Raw genomic sequence first — 23,118 nt, 5'->3', positions numbered from 1 at the left:
CTTATTCTCTCACACCAAAGTCCATAGAGAAAATCAGTGATTTTAACATCACAGCACACAGGAGTTGTTGATCCACTGCTGCCTCCATCACTAAGTTCAAATTCGTTTCTTTCTAAAATTCAGTGTTAAAAAACCTTTGTTCAGATGTTCCTCAGTGACACAAAGTGACCACTCGAGGCAGCAGTAGGCCAGCAGCTCCTGTGTCCCCACCAACTAAAATCACTGATTTTCTCTATGGACTTTGGTGTGAGAGAGTGAGTGGTTTACAAACTTCAGTTTCCTGTTCGACAAGTCTGTCTCACAGTGAGATAAAGATGTGGAACGTGTTCAGTCAGCAGAGATATTGAGAGCCCTCTGACATATGGCAGCTTTGGCTGTGTTCATAAAGAATGTTGTTTGTGGTATGCGAGGTGTTGCATTTGTGGGCGGAGACTGAGTCCTGTCAGGTGGATATAGTCTGAGTCACGCCCTCCCTCCAGCACCAGTCCACCCTGCTCCACTGCTCAGTTTATTTGCACATGGGGAAGTTGGTGGATGTCAGGGAGATGGTGCTGCTGATGTGTGCTATGCTGCTGGGTTTCATGCTGACAGGTGAGGGTGATGGTCACAGTGAGACCATGTCATGTTCATGTGGTTGGACTGGAGAGTGAATGAATGATGTGAGTTTATGTTTAAACCTTTGACATTTTTTTATGTGCGACACTTCTGATATTAGTTTATTTCATGTGTCTGTGAACGGAGCCGTGGAAACCACAGGTGGAAACTAATGAATTATATATAATTTTTATGTGCACTGTCATTTTACTTAAGGATGGGGTTTTTGGAAGTACTGCAACTCGCTACGTTACTGGGTAAAACAAATGTTAAAGAAATTTAAAAATCCATGCACTTTGAAAACAAGTGTGTTTAACTGTTTCAGTGGAAGTATTGTTAAAAGAGCTCACGTCTTCAGGTCGTAACCATAACTGCCGTTAAACATATTCTTTTAAAATGATTTCAACGCTTGTAACTGATAACTCAGTGTCATATCTCAGCCATGGGGAAGTAACCTCATGTCACGTCTGAGGAGATTTTCTGTGCTGTCACTGTGAATAAATGAATGTGTTTGTTTTTTTAGTGACACAGCTACATTATGAACTCGTGACTCAGACACTAACAACAGCTCATTGTCATCAGCTGTGGTTTTACCTGCAGCTGCTGACGTCACAGTGGAAGTTCGCACCGTGAATAGAGTCAGGGTCTTGAACCCACAATCTTTCAGTTGAAAGACAATCACTGACCCACCATGGCTCAATTCTAACTCCTCACTTTTTTAATACAGAAAATGACTTTAGCTGCTGGTCCACTGCTGCCTCGTGTGGTCACTTACATATATATTTATATAAGTGACCACTTATATATGAGAAAAATAACACATTATTTAAATGCCGTGTATGAATGGGTGAAAAGTGAAGTGTAAAGCAGCTTCATCAAGACTAGAAAAGCTAAATCTAGACCATAATCTTCTTCTGATTTTTTTTGGCAGTAACGAGGAACAAAGAGAGTTTTAGAGGAAATGTAGTGGAGTAAAAGTACATATAAATAACAAAGCATTTATATGTGAGTTTTGAATTATCACATCAGAATCAGCTGTGGTGCCTGTATCAGACTCACTGAAACCTGAGGCCTGTTTCCTGTGCCGTCTAAACATCAATGTATTATATTACATAAACGTACCATAACTTTTGATGTGTATTTTTGTGTTTATTTTGTCTCTTCCGCTTTGGTTACATTACGCACTTGTTTTAAAAGAGCAGTAAAGTGGAGTTGTTATATTACATTACATTACATTAGTTGTTGTGTGGTAACATAAAAAAAGTGACTCAGCTGGACTTTCTGTATAAACACTCAACATCAAACTGGCTGTTCAGGATTTTCCTGTGTGGTCTTGACTGAGGTGGTTGGTATTATCTGTATGTGGACAGACGCAGTATTACGACACCAGTTGAGTTTGTCCACTTCACACATCAGGGCCGGACCAAGCTTTTATGGGGCCCAGAGCTGAATTTCATTTGGTGTTTGTTGTCTACATGAAAACCTTTATATATATACATATATATGCATATATATATGCAGAGCAAATACCAAGATTATCCAGGTTTATCTTGTGACACATTCTTTTATCATGGATCATAATCAAGTATCAGTTGGTCTTTTATAGCAGGTAACTCACGAGTGTGACCTCACCCAGTGACATTCCACTGAAGAAAAAAGAGCAATCAGGTTCTACCTTCAGTAAATGACACTCATTGTGTTTATTGTGTCTCCAACAGGAAACGATGCACAGTCAGACGGTAAGTTTGTTCTTTTCTCTGATCTCACAATTCAGTGAAAGCATTTGCAAAAACATGCAAAAAAAGAGACAAGCATTCACTAAAAACAGTAACTAAAGAGAGTCAAAAGTTAACTAAGAGAGTCAAAAGTTAACTAAGAGAGTCAAAGGTTAACTAAGAGAGTCAAACATTAACTTAGAGAGTCAAAAGTCGACTAAGAAAGTCAAAAGTTAACTAAGAGAGTCAAAAGTTAACTAAAGAGAATCAAAAGTTAACTAAAGAGAGTCAAACATTAACTAAGAGAGTCAAAAGTTAACTAAAGAGAGTCAAAAGTGAACTAAGAGAGTCAAAGGTTAACTAAGAGAGTCAAAAGTTAACCACTAGTCAAAAGTTAACTAAAGAGAATCAAAAGTTAACTAAAAGAGTCAAACATTAACTAAAGATAATCAAAAGTTAACTAAAGAGAGTCAAAAGTTAACTAAAGAGAATCATAAGTTAACTAAAGAGAGTCAAAAGTTATCTAAGAGAGTCAAACATTAACTAAGAGAGTCAAAAGTTAACTAAAGAGAGTCAAAGGTTAACTAAAGAGATTCAAAAGTTAACTAAAGAGAGTCAAAAGTTATCTAAGAGCGTCAAAAGTTAACTAAAGAGTCAAAAGTTAACTAAAGAGAATCAAAAGTTAACTAAAGAGAGTCAAAAGTTATCTAAAAGAGTCAAACATTAACTAAGAGTCAAAAGTTAACTAAAGACAATCAAAAGTTAACTAAAGAGAGTCAAAAGTTAACTAAGAGAGTCAAAAGTTAACTAAGAGAGTCAAAGGTTAACTAAGAGAGTCAAACATTAACCAAGCAAGTCAAAAGTTAACTAAAGAGAATCAAAAGTTAACTAAAGAGATTCAAAAGTTAACTAAGAGAGTCAAAAGTTAAATAAGAAAGTCAAAAGTTAACTAAAGAGAGTCAAACATTAACTAAAGAGAATCAAAAGTTAACTAAAGAGAATCAAAAGTTAACTAAAGAGAGTCAAAAGTTAACTAAAGAGAGTCAAAAGTTATCTAAGAGAGTCAAACATTAACTAAAGAGAATCAAAAGTTAACTAAAGAGAGTCAAAAGTTAACTAAAGAGAGTCAAAAGTTATTTAAGAGAGTCGAAAGTTAACTAGAGAGTCAAAAGTTAACTAAAGAGAATCAAAAGTTAACTAAAGAGAGTCAAAAGTTAACTAAAGAGAGTCAAACATTAACTAAAGAGAATCAAAAGTTAACTAAAGAGAGTCAAAAGTTAACTAAAGAGAATCAAAAGTTAACTAAAGAGAGTCAAAAGTTAACTAAAGAGAGTCAAAAGTTAACTAAAGAGAGTCAAAAGTTATCTAAGAGAATCAAACATTAACTAAGAGAGTCAAAGGCTAACTAAAGAGAGTCAAAAGGTAACTAAGAGAGTCAAAGGTTAACTAAGAGAGTCAAACATTAACTAAGCAAGTCAAAAGTTAACTAAAGAGAGTCAAAGGTTAACTAAAGAGATTCAAAAGTTAACTAAAGAGAGTCAAAAGTTATCTAAGAGAGTCAAAAGTTAACTAAGAGAGTCAAAGGTTAACTAAAGAGAGTCAAAAGGTAACTAAGAGAGTCAGAGGTTAACTAAGAGAGTCAAACATTAACTAAGCAAGTCAAAAGTTAACTAAAGAGAGTCAAAGGTTAACTAAAGAGATTCAATAGTTAACTAAAGAGAGTCAAAAGTTATCTAAGAGAGTCAAAAGTTAACTAGAGAGTCAAAAGTTAACTAAAGAGAATCAAAAGTTAACTAAGAGTCAAACATTAACTTAGAGAGTCAAAAGTTAACTAAGAAAGTCAAAAGTTAACTAAGAGAGTCAAAAGTTAACTAAGAGAGTCAAAAGTTAACTAAAGAGAGTCAAAAGTTAACTAAAGAGAATCAAAAGTTAACTAAAGAGAGTCAAAAGTTAACTAAAGAGAGTCAAAAGTTATCTAAGAGAGTCAAACATTAACTAAGAGAGTCAAACGTTAACTAAAGACAATCAAAAGTTAACTAAAGAGAGTCAAAAGTTAACTAAGAGAGTCAAACGTTAACTAAGCAAGTCAAAAGTTAACTAAGAAAATCAAAAGTTAACTAAAGAGAGTCAAAAGTTAACTAAAGAGAGTCAAAGGTTAACTAAGAGTCAAACATTAACTTAGAGAGTCAAAAGTTAACTAAGAAAGTCAAAAGTTAACTAAGAGTCAAAAGTTAACTAAAGAGAGTCAAAAGTTAACTAAAGAGAATCAAAAGTTAACTAAAGAGAGTCAAACATTAACTAAAGAGAGTCAAAAGTTAACTAAAGAGAGTCAAAAGTTATCTAAGAGAGTCAAACATTAACTAAGAGAGTCAAAAGTTAACTAAGAAAGTCAAAAGTTAACTAAGAGAGTCAAACATTAACTAAACTCTGACCTTCACCCTCCAGTCTGTGGTCAAGCTCCACTCAACACAAAGATCGTGGGCGGGGAGAGTGCGTCTGCAGGGGCGTGGCCGTGGCAGGTGAGTCTGCACCGCTTTGGCAGTCACTTCTGTGGAGGTTCACTCATCAACAGCCAGTGGATCCTGACGGCTGCTCACTGTTTCTCCAGGTGAGGACGTCTGTCCGTCTGCCCATCTGTCCTGTATATACAAAGATCGGTGACTGTATACAGACGATCGGTGACCGTATATACAGACGATCGGTGACCGCACATACAGACGATCAGTGACCGCACATACAGACGATCGGTGACTGTATATACAAAGATCGGTGACCGTATACAGACGATCGGTGACCGTATACAGACGATCGGTGACCGTATATACAGACAATCGGTGACCGCACATACAGACGATCGGTGACCGTATACAGACGATCGGTGACCGTATATACAGACGATCGGTGACCGTATACAGACGATCGGTGACCGTATATACAGACGATCGGTGACCGCACATACAGACGATCGGTGACCGTATACAGACGATCGGTGACCGTATATACAGACGATCGTGACCGTATACAGACGATCGGTGACCGCACATACAGATGATCGGTGACCGTATATACAGACGATCGGTGACCGTATACAGACGATCGGTGACCCTATACAGACGATCGGTGACCGTATATACAGACGATCGGTGACCGTATATACAGACGATCGGTGACCGTATACAGACGATCGGTGACCGTATACAGACGATCGGTGACCGCACATACAGACGATCGGTGACCGTATATACAGATGATCGGTGACTGTATATACAGACAATCAGTGACCGTATATACAGAAGATCGGTGACCGTATATACAGACGATCGGTGACCGTATACAGACGATCGGTGACCGTATACAGACGATCGGTGACCGCACATACAGCCGATCGGTGACCGTATATACAGATGATCGGTGACTGTATATACAGACAATCAGTGACGGTATATACAGACGATCGGTGAGCGCATATACAGAGGATTGGTGACCATATATAAAGACGTTCAGTGACCGTGTAAACAGACGATCGGTGAGTGTATATAAAGGATGAGTAGATGATGACTCTTGGCTTCTTGGTTGTGTTCCTCAGCACCAGCACCTTTGGTTTGCTCGTTTATCTCGGACGTGAATCCCAACAGGGTGTGAACTCTAACGAACAGTCTCGATCAGTGTCAGAGGTCATCAATCATCCAGACTACGATACAAACACAAACGACAATGACATCTGTTTACTGAAACTGTCCTCCACTGTGGACTTCACTGACTACATCAGACCCGTGTGCCTGGCGGGGTCTGGTGCCGTTTTTCCTGCTGGTACCAGCTGCTGGGTCACCGGCTGGGGAACTATCGGGAGTAGCGGTAAGTGTAATCATTATTATTGTTATTATCATTATCATTATCATTATTGTGATTATTATTATTATTATTGTTATTATCATTATCATTATTGTGATTATTATTATTATTGTTATTATTATTATTATTACACTATACTATTATACTATTATGTCACTGTAAGACAGGAAACTGATGATTGTAATCCACTCATGTTTTCTTCCGTTTTTGGAGACTTTTATCTCCACTTTCAGACTTTCATTCTCAGAATTCAGACTTTTATCTCATTATTTATACACAGTGAAAGTGCATATAGTCAACTAGGAAAATGACGTTCTCCTTAAAATGAGCATCAGGTGGCGCTGATGCACTAAAGAGAGATCAGAGTGCTTTTAATTTGAATGTTTTGGGCCTGTAAATACCTGCTCTTTTTCTTTCCTCTTCTTTATCAGTTCCCCTTCCTTTCCCTGAGGAGCTGCAGGAGGTGCAAGTCCCCATCGTGTCCAACACTCAGTGCAGAGATACCTACTCTACTCTCACCAGCAACATGATCTGTGCTGGACTGAGTGAAGGAGGAAAGGACTCCTGCCAGGTGAGTCCTGAAAAACCCCTCACTGAACTTTACAAAACAAGACATTTGAACTTAGTGATGGAGGCAGCAGTGGATCAACAACTCCTGTGTCCCCGTGAGCTAAAATCACTGGTTTTCTCTCTGGGCTTTGGTGTGGGAGAGTGAGTGGTTTCCTGTCTAACAGTGACTACACTTTGATGTCTGAGGCGTTGAATTCCTGCCTCCTGTGACGCAGTGTGGACGTTTATTGTGTAGTTAGTGTGTTTCATTCTCATTCACTGGTGTGTGTGTGTGTGTGTGTGTTTGTACAGGGTGACTCTGGCGGCCCCCTGGTCAGTCAAAGTGGCTCCCAGTGGGTTCAGTCTGGAGTGGTGAGTTTCGGGTTCGGCTGTGCTCTGCCAAACATCCCCGGCGTCTACGCCCGCGTGTCCGAGTACCAGACCTGGATCAACAGCCAGATCAACATGGACCAGCCGGGCTTTGTGGGCGGGACGAGTGGAAGTGCACACCACACCTCCCCGTCCCTGCTGCTGCTGCTGCTGTCCTTCCCTCCTGTCCTCTTCACCACCTTTGTCCTCACCTAGAAGGACACACACCGACGTCAGAACAACAGCACATGTTAATCAACGGGGAAAATTAAATGGTGGTGATTTTGTGGATTTCTTTATTCCAAACTCTTTAATTATTATTAAACTCACATTTGATTTAAAGCCTTTAAAGATCAAACCTCTCAGAATAAAACAAATGATAATAATAATAAAAAAGGATGGTAAAATATGATTCAAATTCACTAAAATCATCTTATATTAAAAATCTGAAAATATGTTTTAATTCTTAATATTAACCCAATCAAATATATTTAGTTGACCATTAATTCATTAATTCTACTTTTCAAGAATCAAATGTGAACGAATGAGGTTTTCTATGGACGAGTTTTAGACACACACTCACATACACACGTACACGTTTTTTCACTGTATATGTATATATATATATATATATATATATATATATATATATATATATATATATATATACATATGTGTGTGTATATGTATGCAGTGTATATATATAAAATGTGTAAATTTATGATAAGAGGAGCATCCATGTGTTGGTGCTGTTGAACTGCACTGATCAGCTGCTGCTGTCATTTACTGTAATTATTATTATTATGTGAAATAAATGCTCTTTTTTTTTTAAATAAATAAATGTATAGTAGTGTATAGTAAGTTTATCTAGTAATTGTTGACTGCAACAGGACGTGTCAGAATGGTCAGTTATGAGCTCTATTTGACCGGTTTTTATTATTAATCTTCTGGTCAGTCCAGAATTGTACTGACCAAGGTTCACAAAACACACAAACACACGTTTGCTGACTTTATCCGGAACATTAGCTTCATATATCAAATCCTCTGAGGCTGGAAGTTTGTGTAAAACACTGTGCTCCACTGTGCAGCCACCAACAGCACACTTGTCCCTCCGCGTTGACATAATACCGCTCTTCCTCCCTCGTCTGCACTCTCGCATTTTATAGGGACAAGGTGGAGCTAAGGTGGAGCTAAGGTGGAGCTAAGGTGGAGCTAAGGTGGAGCTAAGGTGGAGCTAAGGTGGAGCTAAGGTGGAGCTAAGGTGGAGCTATGGTGGAGCTATGGTGGAGCTATGGTGGAGCTATGGTGGAGCTCTCGAAGTAAACTTACTGGTGGGTGGTAACATTCGCGGTGAAATGCGCATGCTGCCGTCATAATGGCAGGGAATTTAACATGGCGTGTTTTATCGCCTATACTTACACTAAGGGGAACCACGAAAACATGACTGAGTATTCTTTTTCCACACTTTGGCGACTGGTACGGCCTCCAGAGTCCCAAATATAAGTATTGAAATGGTTAAAAAGTTGATTTTGCATAATATGTCCCCTTTAAATGACGTATTTTGTGTTAAAAAAGTGTGTATATATTGCAACCAGATGATAGAGATGTGTTAATGAGGTGGGTGAGGAAAGGAAGATTGACTGAAGAAGGTGAGAAGGGATAGGGTCAAGGGGGCAGGAGGTTATTAGGGAAAGAACTTGATCACTGTTCTTTTACTGTTTAATCACTTAAACAACACATACATACTTGCATACTTGCAAGTACGGGAGTACACAAGTATGTTCTTCTCAAGTATATACTTGAGTATTGAGAAACGGCCTCTGACTAGCTGTGTGGAAGCGGGCGGACGTGAGACGGCAGCAGTGAATACTATTTTCTGATTGGCTGATAGGTCGCTGATTCAACACAGCTGTATGAATGAACTACGCAGAGCAATCTGCCTTCACATCATTGATTCATAGATTATTACATTACATTACATTACATGTCATTACAGAATAATTATTCATTTATTTGCGGTGACTTTAATCACTTATCAGCTTCGGAAATGTCACGTGTGAGTGTGTAAACTTATTGAAATGTGTGTCTTGCGCTAAATGAAGCTCCAAGCTGCCGCTGCCCCCTGCGCTCCCCCGCCCCCCCTGCGCTCCCCCGCCCCTAGATTTTTAAAATCAGGCATTGGGCGGAGTCAGCTTCAGAACAGGGGTTTACTTCCTCTTTAATTTATGAACTTTATGAATATGTAGATATGAATGTTACTTTTCTGTCGAGTAATAAAGTATTAAAAGTTCCCACGGGCCCTGAATGCAACACACGGTCACCTGTTCAGTATGCTGTGATGTGATTGGCTCTCGGAAAAGCAGCCGTTTCTCTCGTTCTGTGGGAGTTTTTTCCGCCTAAAACCGGTGCCGTTTTCACCGGAGCTGAGACGGGTTTTCAGTCCCGGGTGAAGATGAAGATGAAGATGAACCAGGCTGCGTTCACGCGCCCGCTCATCCTGCTGAGTCTCTGCCTGCTTCTGAGGGCGGAGCAGCGGCCGGAGCAGCGGCTGGAGCAGCGGCCGGAGCCGGAAGACGGCAGCGGCGGCGGCGGCTGGTGAGTGTGTGCTCCGCTCGCGCTCGCGCAGGAAGTATTGAACCATTCTGTGAACAAATGTTTTCAATGATTCACTTTCACCCAAAACAACTGCTCTACAAGTCACTACGACGACTCCGCCCATTTGGAGGAGGAGCTATGAAGTAATGGAAAACGACGACTGATACCAAACAGTCGAGCTACAACTGTGTAGTGCAAAAGAGCCAGTGGAATAGACTTTACAGCAGAGGTCTCAAACACACGGCTCGGGGGCCACGTTTGGCCCTCCATGCCATTTCATGTGGCCCACCACTTTCTTCAGTGCCGTGGACGAGGGTTTGTTTGTTTGTTTGTTTGTTCACGAGTCACGTGTCTGCCTCCGTGTTCAGGTCATTAAATTCGGACGTGAGATTGGAGGACGACAGTCGCTGTGACGTGGACGTGTTGGACGCCTCGTCGCTCTCGTATCAACAGTTCCTTGAAAGGTACGCAAGACAAATGAGATGCTCTGATTCGTCCACTGTCGATCAGCGAGGGGCGGGGCGCCATCTCACCGCTGCCTGACCGATACCAACACGATACTGTAACCTGGAGTATCCACATATGGTCATTGTACACATTGACATTTAAATCTTTAAAAAAGTTTTCTTCTCATAAAATAAACACGACGGCTAAAATACTATAGCTTTTTTATTTACTTTCAGATACGCGTACAGTCGTCCCGTCGTCCTGCGAGCTCTGACCAATAACACGGTGTGTATGACAGGATGATTCAGCCGCTCACTCAGTTTTCACTCTGTAAGGTTTCACTCTGTCCTGTTGTTGCAGAACTTCCGGCTCCTCTGCTCGAAGTGGACGTTACTGCAGGAATATGGAGGCAGGACCGTTCGTCTGAGTACGGCCAACACGTACTCCTACAGGAAAGGTACGAGGGGGCGTGTCCTCACCACAGTCACAGAGGGGCGTGTCCTCACCGCAGTCACAGAGGGGCGTGTCCTCATGTTAAATTCTACAGCTCATTCATGTTGATTGAGTTTAACAGATTATTTTAACTCACTCACTGTGTTGATTGTGTTACAGTGGACGTGTCTTTCCAGGAGTACGTGGACGTTTTCCTGAAGCCTCAGTCCACTGAGGTTCTGGGCAACGGTGAGTACTCCTCCTCCTTCTCCTCCTCCTCCTCCTCCTCCTGCTCCTCCTGCTCCTCCTCCTCTCTAACATTGTCCCTCTCTGACAGACACGCTGTACTTCTTTGGAGACAATAACATGAGTGAGTGGCAGAGTCTGTTCCAGAACTACGTGTCTCCTCCGTACGTCCTCCCTCTGACCTCAGCAGCCTACAGCTTTGGTATCGCAGGTCAGGACACTTCACCTGTCCTTAAGTGCTTTCTGTCTCTGAGTGAGGACACTTAGTCTAAGTGAGGACATTTAGTCTAAGTGAGGACATTTAGTCTAAGTGAAGACATTTAGTCTAAGTGAAGACATTTAGTTTAAGTGAAGACATTTAGTCTGAGGACATTGCCTGTTCCTTCGTACTCAGCACTGCCCTCTGGAGGAAGTATGGTGTAAACACGTGTAGGACAGTGACAGACATACAGTTTGACACGGACATAAAATGGACATCATGTTAAAGTGTCTTTGCATCTTTGCGTCTTCAGGTCCAGGAACAGGAGTTCCCTTTCACTGGCACGGACCTGGATTCTCTGAGGTCATCTATGGAAGAAAGGTGAGAGGGTGAGTGAGTGAGAGGGTGAGTGAGGTCACAGTCTGATGTCCTTGTTTCTGCTGCACAGCGCTGGTTCTTGTCTCCTCCTGATAAAGAACCTCACTTCCACCCAAACCACACCACTCTGTCCTGGCTCAGAGACATTTACCCCAGTCTGCCGGAGGACGAGGCTCCTCTGGACTGTACCATCGGACCAGGAGAGGTGACGTCCACTATCTCATCACTACTACTGTCCTGCTGAAGTGAGGACATTCAGTCAAAGTGAGGACATTGTGTCCCTGCAGGTGCTGTATTTCCCTGACCGCTGGTGGCACGCCACGCTCAACCTGGACACCAGCGTCTTCATCTCCACCTTCCTCGGCTGACTGACCTGCAGGACCAGGACCAGGACCAGGACTAGGACGTCCAACTGTCCACCTCCAGCTTCACCACACGATTTTTTCTAACCCGTTATTTTGAACTTTAAGGGACAGTTGAGGTTTTTCTGTATAAAGAGTGAGTGAATGAGTGAATGAGTGAGTGACAGAGACACATGGTCAGCACTGGGGACCTAAGACATGGACACTGACCTTTTGACAACAGTCTTTAATCATGTATAAAGTACATAATGAAGATTTTTACAAAAATTTACAAAAATGTTGAAAATATCAGTTTGATTTGAACTGGATGAAGATATGAAATATAAATACAGTGACTTTGATACTTCTCTCCTCTGGATTAATGAAGCACCTTTAAAACACACGCCCCCTGCTGCTGAGAACCTGAACTCGTCATCAGTTTAAGTCTAAGATGTTTTAAGAACACGTCCACGTCTTTATGTCACTGTGAGACAGATGTTTGTCAACTACTCACTCTCTGCTGCCTCCATCACTAAGTTCAAGAGTGTTATTTTGTGAATTCGACATTTAAAGGTCCACACTCAGATTGACGTCAGTGACACAAAGTGACCACATGAGGCAGCAGAGGACCAGCAGCCCCTGTGTCCCCGCCAGATAAAAATCACTGATTTTCTCTGTGAGAGAGTGAGTGTTTTACAAACTTCAGTTTCCTGTTGGAAACGTCTGATGAAGACGTGATCATGTGACGTCGTTTTTATTACGCAAGTCTTTTGTGAAGTGGATGAAATGTGATCTGCAAACACAGACTCGGCCTCTGATGCCCGACAAGGCTGAAAATAAACACAGTTTGGTTTGGTTGTGGCTCTGTGAGAAATGGCGCCCCCTGGAGGTCTCTCTGGGGTTTTTTTTACGGCTGTTTCCTCCAAACCTCCTCTCCAGAGATGTAAGTAGCTTTGATGTTGAGGGCGTCGTCACACAGCGTCAGGTCTGCGAAACACACAAGCAACACTAAACACCTGTGTGTGTGTGTGTGTGTGTGTATGTGCGTACGACCTGCTGACCTGCATCTGAGCCGTAGTCCAGGTTTCCCTTCCTGTGGCTGATTCCCAGGAGCTGAGCTGGATGAAGTGAAGCAGCTTCTAGAGCTTCTTCTACACTGCAGCCTGTTCACACACACACACGCACGCACACACGCACACGCACACACACACACACACACACACACACACCCCCCCTTTTAAAGATATGAATAGCCCACACTCATTACATTACATGTCATTTAGCAGACGCTTTTATCCAAAGCGACTTACAATGAAATTGAGTACAATCAGCCAGGGGTGGAATCGAACTTGCAACCATGATGTCTTTCGCACACAGGGTAGGGTCTTAACCACTGAGCCACTACACCAGTGCCCGCCCCCATGGTCCCGCCCCTCCAACCCATCATGTTCAAAACATGGTGTCATCTCGTCTGACACACACACACACACACACCTGTAGCTTGTTTGAAGTGTCTCACACACATGTCCATGGAGGCGATGCTGCCGCTGAGCGTCTTCGTGCCTGAGAGACAGAGACCATGTTTGGTTTCAAACGATCAAACGTCTGAATTTATCGATTGATTTGAAAAGTAAACAAAGTCGGACCTGCGATGTGAGCGTGGAGACCCTGGATCTCGATGACCTGCTGACCCAGAGTGTGACGCCCGGGAGGAAGACCCATCGCTGCGATCGCGTCCGTCACCAGCACCAAACCTAAAAAATGCAAACGGACAGCTCACACCTCCGACCACCAGGTGGTGTCGTTACAGTAAAACAACATGCACCATTAATGTCCAAACATTTGGTCAAATAAGAAACATTATTTTTGGATTCAATCAACCTCCAACACCTCCAACACCTCCAACTAGTGATGCTCAAATGAAGCAGTATTGAACCACTTTGCCAATTGTATTGAACATGGGTTCATTCATTCAAATGTTCATTTCAGTGACATCTAGTGGTGAAATAGTAGACAACAAACACTGTCAATATATGTTCAGCTGATTCAGTAGACATATGTTGACTGAGAGAGGCTGTGCTTGTGTAACTCTGACAGTCATGACATTCAGAGGTTTTTATTTAGGAATAAGAGTTTTTCCACTGTTTTTGGACCCAGGCGATTTCTTTTTTGCTGACAACTTCTCCAGCTTTTGAAAAAACACGTTCAAGTCAACGACTCATCTCGCGATATGAAGCTACTGTGCGAATCATTCGGGGACCCAAGCAGTCACTGCTTCATACGTCATTGCTTACGTAACTTGCTCTGCCGCAAAGCAAGCGTTGAAGCAGTGGTTCAAGGAGAACGCAACTTCGAGTTTGAAGCAAGGATTGGAGCTTCGGTGTCAGACTGACATCACTACCTTCAACATCTTCCACATCTTCATCACCTGACAGTAGAACAAGGGCAGCGTCTGACCTGAAGGGTGAGCTCTGTGGGCGATTCTCAGAGCAGCAGGGTTGGTGTGGATCCCGTCGGCTATCATACCGTAGAACACTCTCCGGCCTGCAGGCACCTGATCACTGGTCAGCAGACCCACGATACCTGGGTCCCGATGGTGGAACTGGTTCGAACAAAACACAGACAAAAGTCCAGGCCACTTTTTTTATTACACTGCTGCTCCACAGACAAAGAACAGAAGAACATCAACGTCTATTAATGATATCGTCTTTATATAAATAGGATGAAGAATGAGGATGAAGAGCAACTCACCGGCAGCATGGCGTTGAACAGATGTGTAATGAAAGAGGCTCCATGTTTCACGGCGTCTTCAGCCTGAGACAAGTTAGCCACGGAGTGACCTACATGACGAAAAACACCAACTGCCCTTAAAATCTTATATAATAATATAGGAACGTGGTTTCCAGCTGAGAACCATGGCCTCAGACTTGGAGGAGCCGATCTTCATCCCAACCGCTTCACACTCAGCTGCGAACCTCTCAAGCAAGAGCTGAAGGTCGTAGTTTGATGAAGCTAAAAGGACATCATCTGCAAAAAGCAAAGATGGGATCCTCCGGCCATCAAACTGGACCAACGTCCACTCCAAGACTGTGAGTCCATCGCTCACCGAGAACAGGTCAGCCCCTCGTCAGGGGCTGAACGAGGGGCCACCATCCCATACTCGCAGGATGCCCTTGGGGACACGGTCATCTCTGCATCCACAGAACACATGTGGACTGGTTGGCCCACCTCCAGCACCCCACCAAGGGTAAAGAGCTGGTCCACAGACCAAAACCACATTGCTCCTCCTCAAACTGAGGTTGAGCTTGGTCTGTTCCAAGGTAGTGGAGAGGAAGGTCCACTCTCTGCTGGTCAGTCAGTCATCATCTACCACTTTATCCTCCACCAGAGGGTCGCGGGGGGTGCTGTGCCAATCTCAGCTACATGGGGCGATAGGCGGGGTCACACCCTGGACAGTTCGCCAGTCCATCGCAGGGCCACACACAGATAGAGACAAACAACCATTCACTCTCACACTCACTCCTATGGTCAATTTGGAGTGTCCAATTTACCTAATCCCCACATTGCATGTTTTTGGACTGTGGGAGGAAGACGGAGAACCCGGAGAGAACCCACGCACACACGGGGAAACATGCAAACTCAATGCAGAAAGTGTTGTTTGTTGTTGTTTGTTGTTCCAACCGGGGCTCGAACCCGGGTCTTCTCGCTGCAAGGCGAGAGTGCTAACCACTACTCCACCGTGTGACCCCTCTGCTGGTCAGTCAGTCATCATCTACCGCTTTATCCTCAACCAGAGGGTCGCGGGGGGTGCTGTGCCAATCTCAGCTACATCGGGCGATAGGCGGGGTACACCCTGGACAGTTCGCCAGTCCATCGCAGGGCCACACACAGATAGAGACAAACAACCATTCACTCTCACACTCACTCCTATGGTCAATTTGGAGTGTCCAATTTACCTATCCCCATATTGCATGTTTTTGGACTGTGGGAGGAAGCCGGAGTACCCGGAGAGAACCCACGCACACACGGGGAGAACATGCAAACTCCATGCAGAAAGGCCCTTGTTCCAACCGGGGCTCGAACCCGGGTCTTCTCGCTGCAAGGCGAGAGTGCTAACCACTACACCACCGTGTGACCCCTCTGCTGGTATGAAACTTAATTAATCGCTAACGCAAAGGGGAAACTAATGAGGGAAAAAGAGAAAAACAACGCTCACCTAACGACACAGTGATGCCCCGCCTACAGAGCTCCCTCACCACCGATTGGCTGCCGGAAAGCTCTGGAGCGAGTGTTACCATGGCAACGTTGTCCAGGCTGCCGTAGGCCTCCATCAAGTCCTCGAAGCCTCCAGACTGAAAGCTGCGCAGATACTGCTCTGGGTGAGCTCCTCTCTTCTCCACACTGATGAATGGACCCTCCACATGAAACCCTACAGAGACAAAGACGTGAGGACACGTGCCGAGGAATAAACATGCATTACCAAAAAATGTACAATATATAAAGATATTAATACTAAGACTATAAACTATTTAAAAGAGTGTAGAATGTAGAATGTACATTATGGACTGTTTGCAGAATATATACAGTATGGACTTGGTATTTACAGTATAAACAAACAAAGGTAGCATTGGTGTTTGATGTTAGCAGCTACTGTTAGCTGCTAATGTAGCCAGACGTAGCTAAACTCACCAAGAACTCCAGCTCCATGGTGTCCTCCATTATGAACTTTGACCTGAGGCAAAACCTAAAACAACGTTAAATCAGAGAAGAATCACACAATGTTCAGTGTGTGGGATTTAGTGGCATCTGGTGGTGATGTTGCATATTGCTCCTGACAGACTTGTCACATGTCCACACAGACAGACAGGACAGAAGTGTGACCTTGTGGTAGACGGCATAGGGAGACGTGACCAGGGTGGGACAGAAGGACGTCACGCCGTCCTCCAAGATCTTCTTGGCCACGATGGAAACGCCGCGGCCGACGTCCTCAGAGGCCTGAGAGAAATCCACACCGTGTCCTCCTGGAGGACGAGGACAAATCACCAGCAACAAGTTACTGTAATATTCTGCACACGTTTGTGTGTGTGTGTGTGTGTGTGTGTGTGTGTACCGTTGATCTGGACGTCTATAAAGCCTGGAGAAATGATGTTGCCTTCACAGTCCACTCTCTTGTCGGCGTAACCCTGTTCATCAAAGAATAACTTCTCTGGATCTAAGATCCTCCCGTCACGCACCCACAGGTCCTCTCTGTGCACACACACACACAGTATCCTGGTTATGACCTGTGGTGTGGGTGCGTGTGTGTGCGCGCATGTGTGCATAATGTGTGTGAGTGTGTGTGTGTGTGTGTGCATAATGTGTGTGTGTGCATGCGTGTGTGCGCATAATATATATGTGTGTGTGTGTGTGTGTGCACGCGTGTGTGCATAATGTGTGTGTGTGTGTGTGTGTGCATGTGTGTGCATGCGTGTACCTCTGCAGCTTGTGATCTCTCAGGATTCTGCAGTTGACAAACTGAGTGATGGGCGCATCAGACACTGATCTGTTGGACGGCATGTCTCCTCTCTGTCTCTCGGTCTCCTCTCTGTCTCTATGTCTCCTCTCTGTCTCCTCTCTGTCTCTCGGTCTCCTCTCCGTCTCTCTGTCTCCTCTCTGTCTCTATGTCTCCTCTCTGTCTCTATGTCTCCATGTCTCCTCTCCGTCTCTCTGTCTCCTCTCTGTCTCTATGTCTCCTCTCTGTCTCCTCTCTGTCTCTGAAGAGAATAAAGACAAATAAAATGTTTCCCATCAACACATTGAGTTGATGTGATGACAGAGAAGCGAACACAGGCCCTCTGCAGCAGGGGGCGCTCACAGCACAGTCTGGCACGTGATATAATATTTAAATATGTGAGATAAACTTATTTCAGGAAGTTTGTATCATTGTTTGACTTGAGTTTGAGAATCAAAGAGACTATAATCCTGCAATGTTTCCTTCTACATTTCTATTATTATTTTTAATATTATTATTATTATAACATACGTTTATTATTCTCTATCAAACATTATCTCACGTCTTATCACAGTTTGACCCCTGACCCGTGTGTTTCCTCTGTGGTTCGTCCTCTGACACGTGTGGACACTTCCACAACACGTTAACATTCACAACTCCAAACTCCATTAAGAAATCAATCAATTTAAGACTTTTAAGCGTTAAACTCAGCTTACGAACCTGGAAAGAAGACGAAGTGAAACCTCCAGGGACAAATGGCATCCAGTGAGCAACTCGGCATGCATAAGACACACAGTACTTGTCTTATTCCTTTGTTATTAAAGCGTGTTTAGTCGTCACCACGAGGCTTACTTCCGCCAGATACACGCGCAAGCTACATTAAACTTCGGTGTTTTTAAAAGCGGATTCGGCAGCTGTTCGTTCGACATGTACTCCGCTCTCGCAGAGTCAGAGTTTAATGTTCACAGGACTTCGATCAGCTGAGGAAACAAACACAGGAAGCGGATGGAGTCACGTGACAGCGCGGAGCTGCAGGTCAGCTGACTGCAGGTTCACGTGTCTGTCAACAAAGCTGACAGTTGTTTTATTATTGAGACTTTTATTTGAAAGGTTTTTAAAAACAGAGAAACAAGAAAACATTATTTTAATCCACTGAACTAAAGACTCAGTTCATAAAATCTATGTCAGTTTGAATCTTTAACTCACTGTCAGACAGGAACAGGAAACTGAAGTTTGTAGACCACTCACTCTCCCACACCAAAGGCCACAGAGAAAACCACACACACACACACACACACACACACACACACACACAGGAGCTGTTGATCCACTGCTGCCTCCATCACTACGTTCAAATATATTATTTTGTGAACTCAGCATTTAAAGGTCTATGCTCAGATTGACCTCAGTGACACAAAGTGACCACACGAGGCAGCAGAGGACCAGCAGTTAAAATCACTGATTTTCTCTCTGGGGTTTGGTGTGGGAGAGTGAGTTCTTAAAATATCGCAGTCATAATCTGACATAGATTTAATCTCTTTATTTTGTGTCAGTGCCTCATCCTCGGTGACGCAGCTGGTAACCTGACCAGCAGGTGGAGCTAAAAGATAACTGTGGTAGAAAGAGTTCAGGGCCTGTGACCTTGATGATGTCATCACTGACAATTCAAAAGGAGACGTGGTTGCCATGGTAGCAGTGAGGCGTCTCAGTCTGTCCTGACAACCGCCCATCCCATAACTACAGAGAGAGAGAGAGAGAGAGAGAGAGAGAGAGAGTGGGTTTTTTCATCCACTGCTGCTGTGAATGAGTGAATTTCGTCAGGGAAACAGCAGGTGGCAATGAATTCACTCCCCACAGAAGAAGAAAAGTGTAAACAAAGAGCTGTGATATTATTGTAGTTACATGAACCTGTGTCACTTATCAGTTCACACGTTCATCCTCTCTGATGAGATGAGAGGATGAGACTGAGGAGATGACGGGGAGAGTCTGATTAGATGAGAGGGTGAAACTGAGGAGATAAGAGGATGAGACTGATAAGATGGGAGGGAGAGTCTGATGAGATGAGAGGGTGAAACTGATGAGATGAGAGGATGAGACTGATGAGATGAGAGGGTGAGTCTGATGAGATGAGAGGGTGAGACTGATGAGATGAGAGGATGAGACTGATGAGATGAGAGGGTGAGACTGATGAGATGAGAGGGTGAAACTGATGAGATGAGAGGGTGAGACTGACAAGATGAGAGGGTGAGTCTGATGAGATGAGAAGGTGAGACTGAGGAGATGAGAGGATGAGTCTGATGAGATGAGAGGATGAGACTGAGGAGATGAGAGGATGAGTCTGAGGAGATGAGAGGGTGAGACTGATGAGATGAGAGGATGAGTCTGAGGAGATGAGAGGGTGAGACTGATGAGATGAGAGGATGAGTCTGATGAGATGAGAGGGTGAGACTGATGAGATGAGAGGGTGAGTCTGATGAGATGAGAGGGTGAGACTGATGAGATGAGAGGGTGAGACTGATGAGATGAGAGGGTGAGTTTGATGAGATGAGAGGGTGAGACTGACAAGATGAGAGGGTGAGTCTGATGAGATGAGAAGGTGAGACTGAGGAGATGAGAGGATGAGTCTGATGAGATGAGAGGATGAGACTGAGGAGATGAGAGGATGAGTCTGAGGAGATGAGAGGGTGAGACTGATGAGATGAGAGGATGAGTCTGAGGAGATGAGAGGGTGAGACTGATGAGATGAGAGGATGAGTCTGATGAGATGAGAGGGTGAGACTGATGAGATGAGAGGGTGAGTCTGATGAGATGAGAGGGTGAGACTGATGAGATGAGAGGGTGAGTCTGATGGGATGAGAAGGTGAGACTGAGGAGATGAGAGGATGAGTCTGATGAGATGAGAGGATGAGATGAGTGGATGAGACTGAGGAGATGAGAGGATGAGACTGATGAGATGAGAGGATGAGTCTGATGAGATGAGAGGATGAGTCTGAGGAGATGAGTGGATGAGACTGAGGAGATGAGAGGATGAGTCTGAGGAGATGAGTGGAAGAGACTGAGGAGATGACAGGGTGAGACTGAGGAGAAGGAAAGAACAGGATTAAGAGATTAACTCAAACTCAGATTATGTTCCTGTATGTTATGTTTAGAACATGCTAACAACTAGCCACAAGCTATGTGACCTCTGACCTGTGAGTTGAGGACAAATATTTGACAAATAAAGAAAAAAAAGAATTATATGTTAAGTTCAGCAAATGATCACACTGCCAGGAAGAGCTGCAGCAAACTCCGCCCACAGCCCCACCCCCCCAACACACACACACACGCCTCCATTCCTGAAAGTCAACAATAAAGCATGTTTCCAGTAAACCAGATGCCTCCCTACGTCCTGCTCATCGTCATGGAGACCACGAGAGTCTGCAGGACAGGGTCACCCACCCGGGCCACCCATGAGGAGACAGAGAGACACAGAGAGACAGAGAGACAGAGCGAGAAAGAGACAGAGACAGAGACAGAGAGACACTGAGACACAGAGACACAAAGACACTGTAGCTTTGTGTCTCTTTGTCTCATTCACGGCTGCTTAGCTCGTGACTCTGAGGACGAGGTCTTTTAGGAGCCTCAGCTCTTAATCCGCTGCTTTTTCGCTCGCCGTTCACTCGCAGAGACGACACCCAGTGACGCACGGGGGGGAAGGGTCACGGCGAGAGGTCGCGGCTCACGTGTGGACGCCGCTGAGAAACGGCAAATTCAAAAAGACACGGGAACACTGAGGCCATTTATCCTTTCTTTATTTCATGAACGGTGACTTTTCCTGCGCTGTAAAAACACAAGGCGTTCATTTTTCTGTTTATAATTCACACAAACACAAGATTCAACAACATTTATTATAATTCTGGAATGTTCTGAAATAATGACACAATTTAGGGTAAAGGGGGCGGAGTCACCTCTCTGTGTCACAGCAGCTCCGGCCCGTTTGCATTCCTCTCAGTTAATAAGTGTTTGTCTGATCCCTGATGTGGGGGTGAGGGGGGTGAGGGGGGGTGGTGAGTGTAAAGTGCCCCCCCCCCCCACTGTAAAGAGGACAGGAGCGATGCTGCGAGTCGTAAATTTCTCCAACGTCCTGCTAAGTCATTAAGTGTGTGTGTATGTGTGTGTGTGAAAGGGAGACCACACTGTGTGATGTCATGGCCACCAGCAGGGACACAAAACTAAACCAGATCTTAGATTGTAACGTCAACAAAAGACTTGGATCATAAACATCTACGTCAGTTTAAGTGTACGATGTTTACGTCACATGATCACGTCTTTATCTCACAGTTACACAGACTTTTCCAACAGGAAACTGAAGTTTGTAAATCATCAGTGATTTTAGCTGCTGAGGACACAGGAGCTGCTGGTCCTCTGCTGCCTCATGTGGTCACTTTGTGTCACTGAGTTAAGTCTAAATTCAATATTTTAAAAGCCGAAATTTACAAAATAAGACATTTGAACGTAGTGATGGAGCAGCAGTGGATCAACAACTCGTGTGTGTGTGTGTGTGTGTGTGACTTGGGCTTTGGTGTGGGAGAGTGGGTGATTGACAAACTTCTGTCTCACAGTGAGATAAAGACGTGAACGTGTTCTTAAAGATATCGTAGTCTGAGACTGACACTGATTTTTGGTTAAAGTGGCTAAAAGTTGCTGGCGGCCATTTTGTTTTCCCTTCTTACTTTAAGTTGTAAATGTGCTGCTGATGGAAAACGACGACGTCGTGTCAAACAACGTTCGTCCTGTGTTTTCTTTGGTCTTTTTTTGCTCTTTGTTGTTGTCGCTGGCTCAGTGTTGTGTTGCCCCGGTAACAGAACAATGGTCTGTAAATACCAGAGTCAGTTACCGGGCAGATTCTCATCTTACACTTACGACACATTTCACACTCACTCATTTGTTTGCTGTCTTTCCAAAATCCCAAATTTAAAAAAATCTACGAAATGAGCTGGTGTTAGCAGGGACAGTGTTAGCAGGTGTTAGCTGGCCTGCTCTTGTACTCTCTCTCTCTCTGGTCTTGGTCTTGGTCTCTCTCTCTGGTCTTGGTCCCTGTCTCTGGTCTTGGTCCCTGTCTCTGGTCTTGGTCCCTGTCTCTGGTCTTGGTCTCTGGTCTCTGGTCTCTGGTCTTGGTCTTGGTCTTGGTCTTGTTCTTGGTCTCTGGTCTCTGGTCTCTGGTCTTGGGGTTTGTTCTTGGTCTCTGGTCTCTGGTCTTGGTGTGACCTTGGTCAGACGTGTTCAGACCTGCCTCAGACTCACTGATCTGTCTCCAGGAAACACAGCTGTGGACAAACATGAGCAGCGTCGTCTCCCAAGTCCTCGACCCGACTGTGTGTCCACTGCAAAGACACACACACACACACAGTTACACACACACACGCACGCACTTTCACACCAAACCTCATAGAGAAAACCAGTGATTTTAGCTGCGGGGACACAGCAGCGGCTGCTCCTCTGCTGCCTCGTGTGGTCACTTTGTGTCACTGAGGTCAATCTGAACAAAGGATTTAAAACACTGAAATGACAAAATAAGACATTAGAACTTAGTGATGGAGGCTGCGGTGGATCAACAACTCCTGTGTGTTTGATGTTAAAATCACTGATTTTCTCTATGGGCTTTGGTGTGGGAGAGTGAGTGGTTTACAAACTTCACTTTCCTGTCATAAAGTCTGTCTCACAGTGAGATAAAGACAGATTCTATCCGTCTGCAGCGCCACACACAGGCTTGGCGTGTGCACTGCACACACACAGCGTTCACAGAGGTTTCCGTGTGGACCGAGACGCTTACGCACGACAAAGAAGTGACATTGTTTACATTTCTCTCCGTTTCCGTGAGGACACAGTTTCTGTTTACTGGTCCTTCTCTCTCCTCACACATCTACACAA

The 23,118-nt window shown here is 44.1% G+C and overlaps 3 protein-coding genes across 5 annotated transcripts; 2 read left to right on the top strand and 1 right to left on the bottom strand.

Annotated features, from left to right (window-relative positions):
* The first annotated feature begins 468 nt into the window (after window positions 1-468).
* Window positions 469-7,940, top strand: LOC131475771 (trypsin-like). Of its 2 annotated transcripts, none has more exons than XM_058654088.1 (6): window positions 469-591; window positions 2,313-2,333; window positions 4,755-4,917; window positions 5,896-6,164; window positions 6,593-6,732; window positions 7,023-7,940. In XM_058654088.1, the coding sequence occupies exons 1-6, from the start codon at window positions 519-521 to the stop codon at window positions 7,293-7,295; spliced, it is 939 nt and encodes a 312-aa protein (XP_058510071.1). In that variant the 5' UTR covers window positions 469-518; the 3' UTR covers window positions 7,296-7,940. The 2 variants fall into 2 exon arrangements, with proteins under 2 accessions (XP_058510071.1, XP_058510072.1); XM_058654089.1 differs by having other exon boundaries at window positions 502-591; window positions 4,755-4,828.
* A 1,444-nt stretch (window positions 7,941-9,384) lies between these two features.
* On the top strand, window positions 9,385-12,084 carry jmjd8 (jumonji domain containing 8). 2 transcript variants are annotated; one of them, XM_058654097.1, is made up of 9 exons: window positions 9,388-9,674; window positions 10,043-10,138; window positions 10,358-10,406; window positions 10,482-10,578; window positions 10,734-10,802; window positions 10,891-11,010; window positions 11,312-11,379; window positions 11,447-11,581; window positions 11,664-12,084. In XM_058654097.1, the coding sequence occupies exons 1-9, from the start codon at window positions 9,532-9,534 to the stop codon at window positions 11,742-11,744; spliced, it is 858 nt and encodes a 285-aa protein (XP_058510080.1). In that variant the 5' UTR covers window positions 9,388-9,531; the 3' UTR covers window positions 11,745-12,084. The 2 variants fall into 2 exon arrangements, with proteins under 2 accessions (XP_058510081.1, XP_058510080.1); XM_058654098.1 differs by lacking the exon at window positions 10,891-11,010 and having other exon boundaries at window positions 9,385-9,674.
* Window positions 11,950-18,207, bottom strand: amdhd2 (amidohydrolase domain containing 2). The gene is made up of 13 exons (XM_058654069.1): window positions 17,929-18,207; window positions 17,405-17,470; window positions 17,191-17,317; window positions 16,828-16,964; window positions 16,599-16,738; window positions 16,407-16,461; window positions 15,934-16,146; window positions 14,469-14,557; window positions 14,175-14,319; window positions 13,364-13,471; window positions 13,212-13,280; window positions 12,779-12,880; window positions 11,950-12,704 (listed from the first exon to the last, which is right to left on the bottom strand). Exons 1-13 carry the CDS (start codon window positions 17,987-17,989, stop codon window positions 12,625-12,627), a joined length of 1,392 nt encoding a protein of 463 aa, XP_058510052.1. The 5' UTR covers window positions 17,990-18,207; the 3' UTR covers window positions 11,950-12,624.
* Window positions 18,208-23,118: the final 4,911 nt, after the last annotated feature.

The sequence above is a fragment of the Solea solea genome, chromosome 16, assembly GCF_958295425.1.
Source record: "Solea solea chromosome 16, fSolSol10.1, whole genome shotgun sequence".
NCBI classification, from domain to species: Eukaryota; Metazoa; Chordata; class Actinopteri; order Pleuronectiformes; family Soleidae; genus Solea; species Solea solea.
Note: the sequence above shows the minus strand (reverse complement) of the source record. Positions and strands in the feature narration are given on the sequence as shown.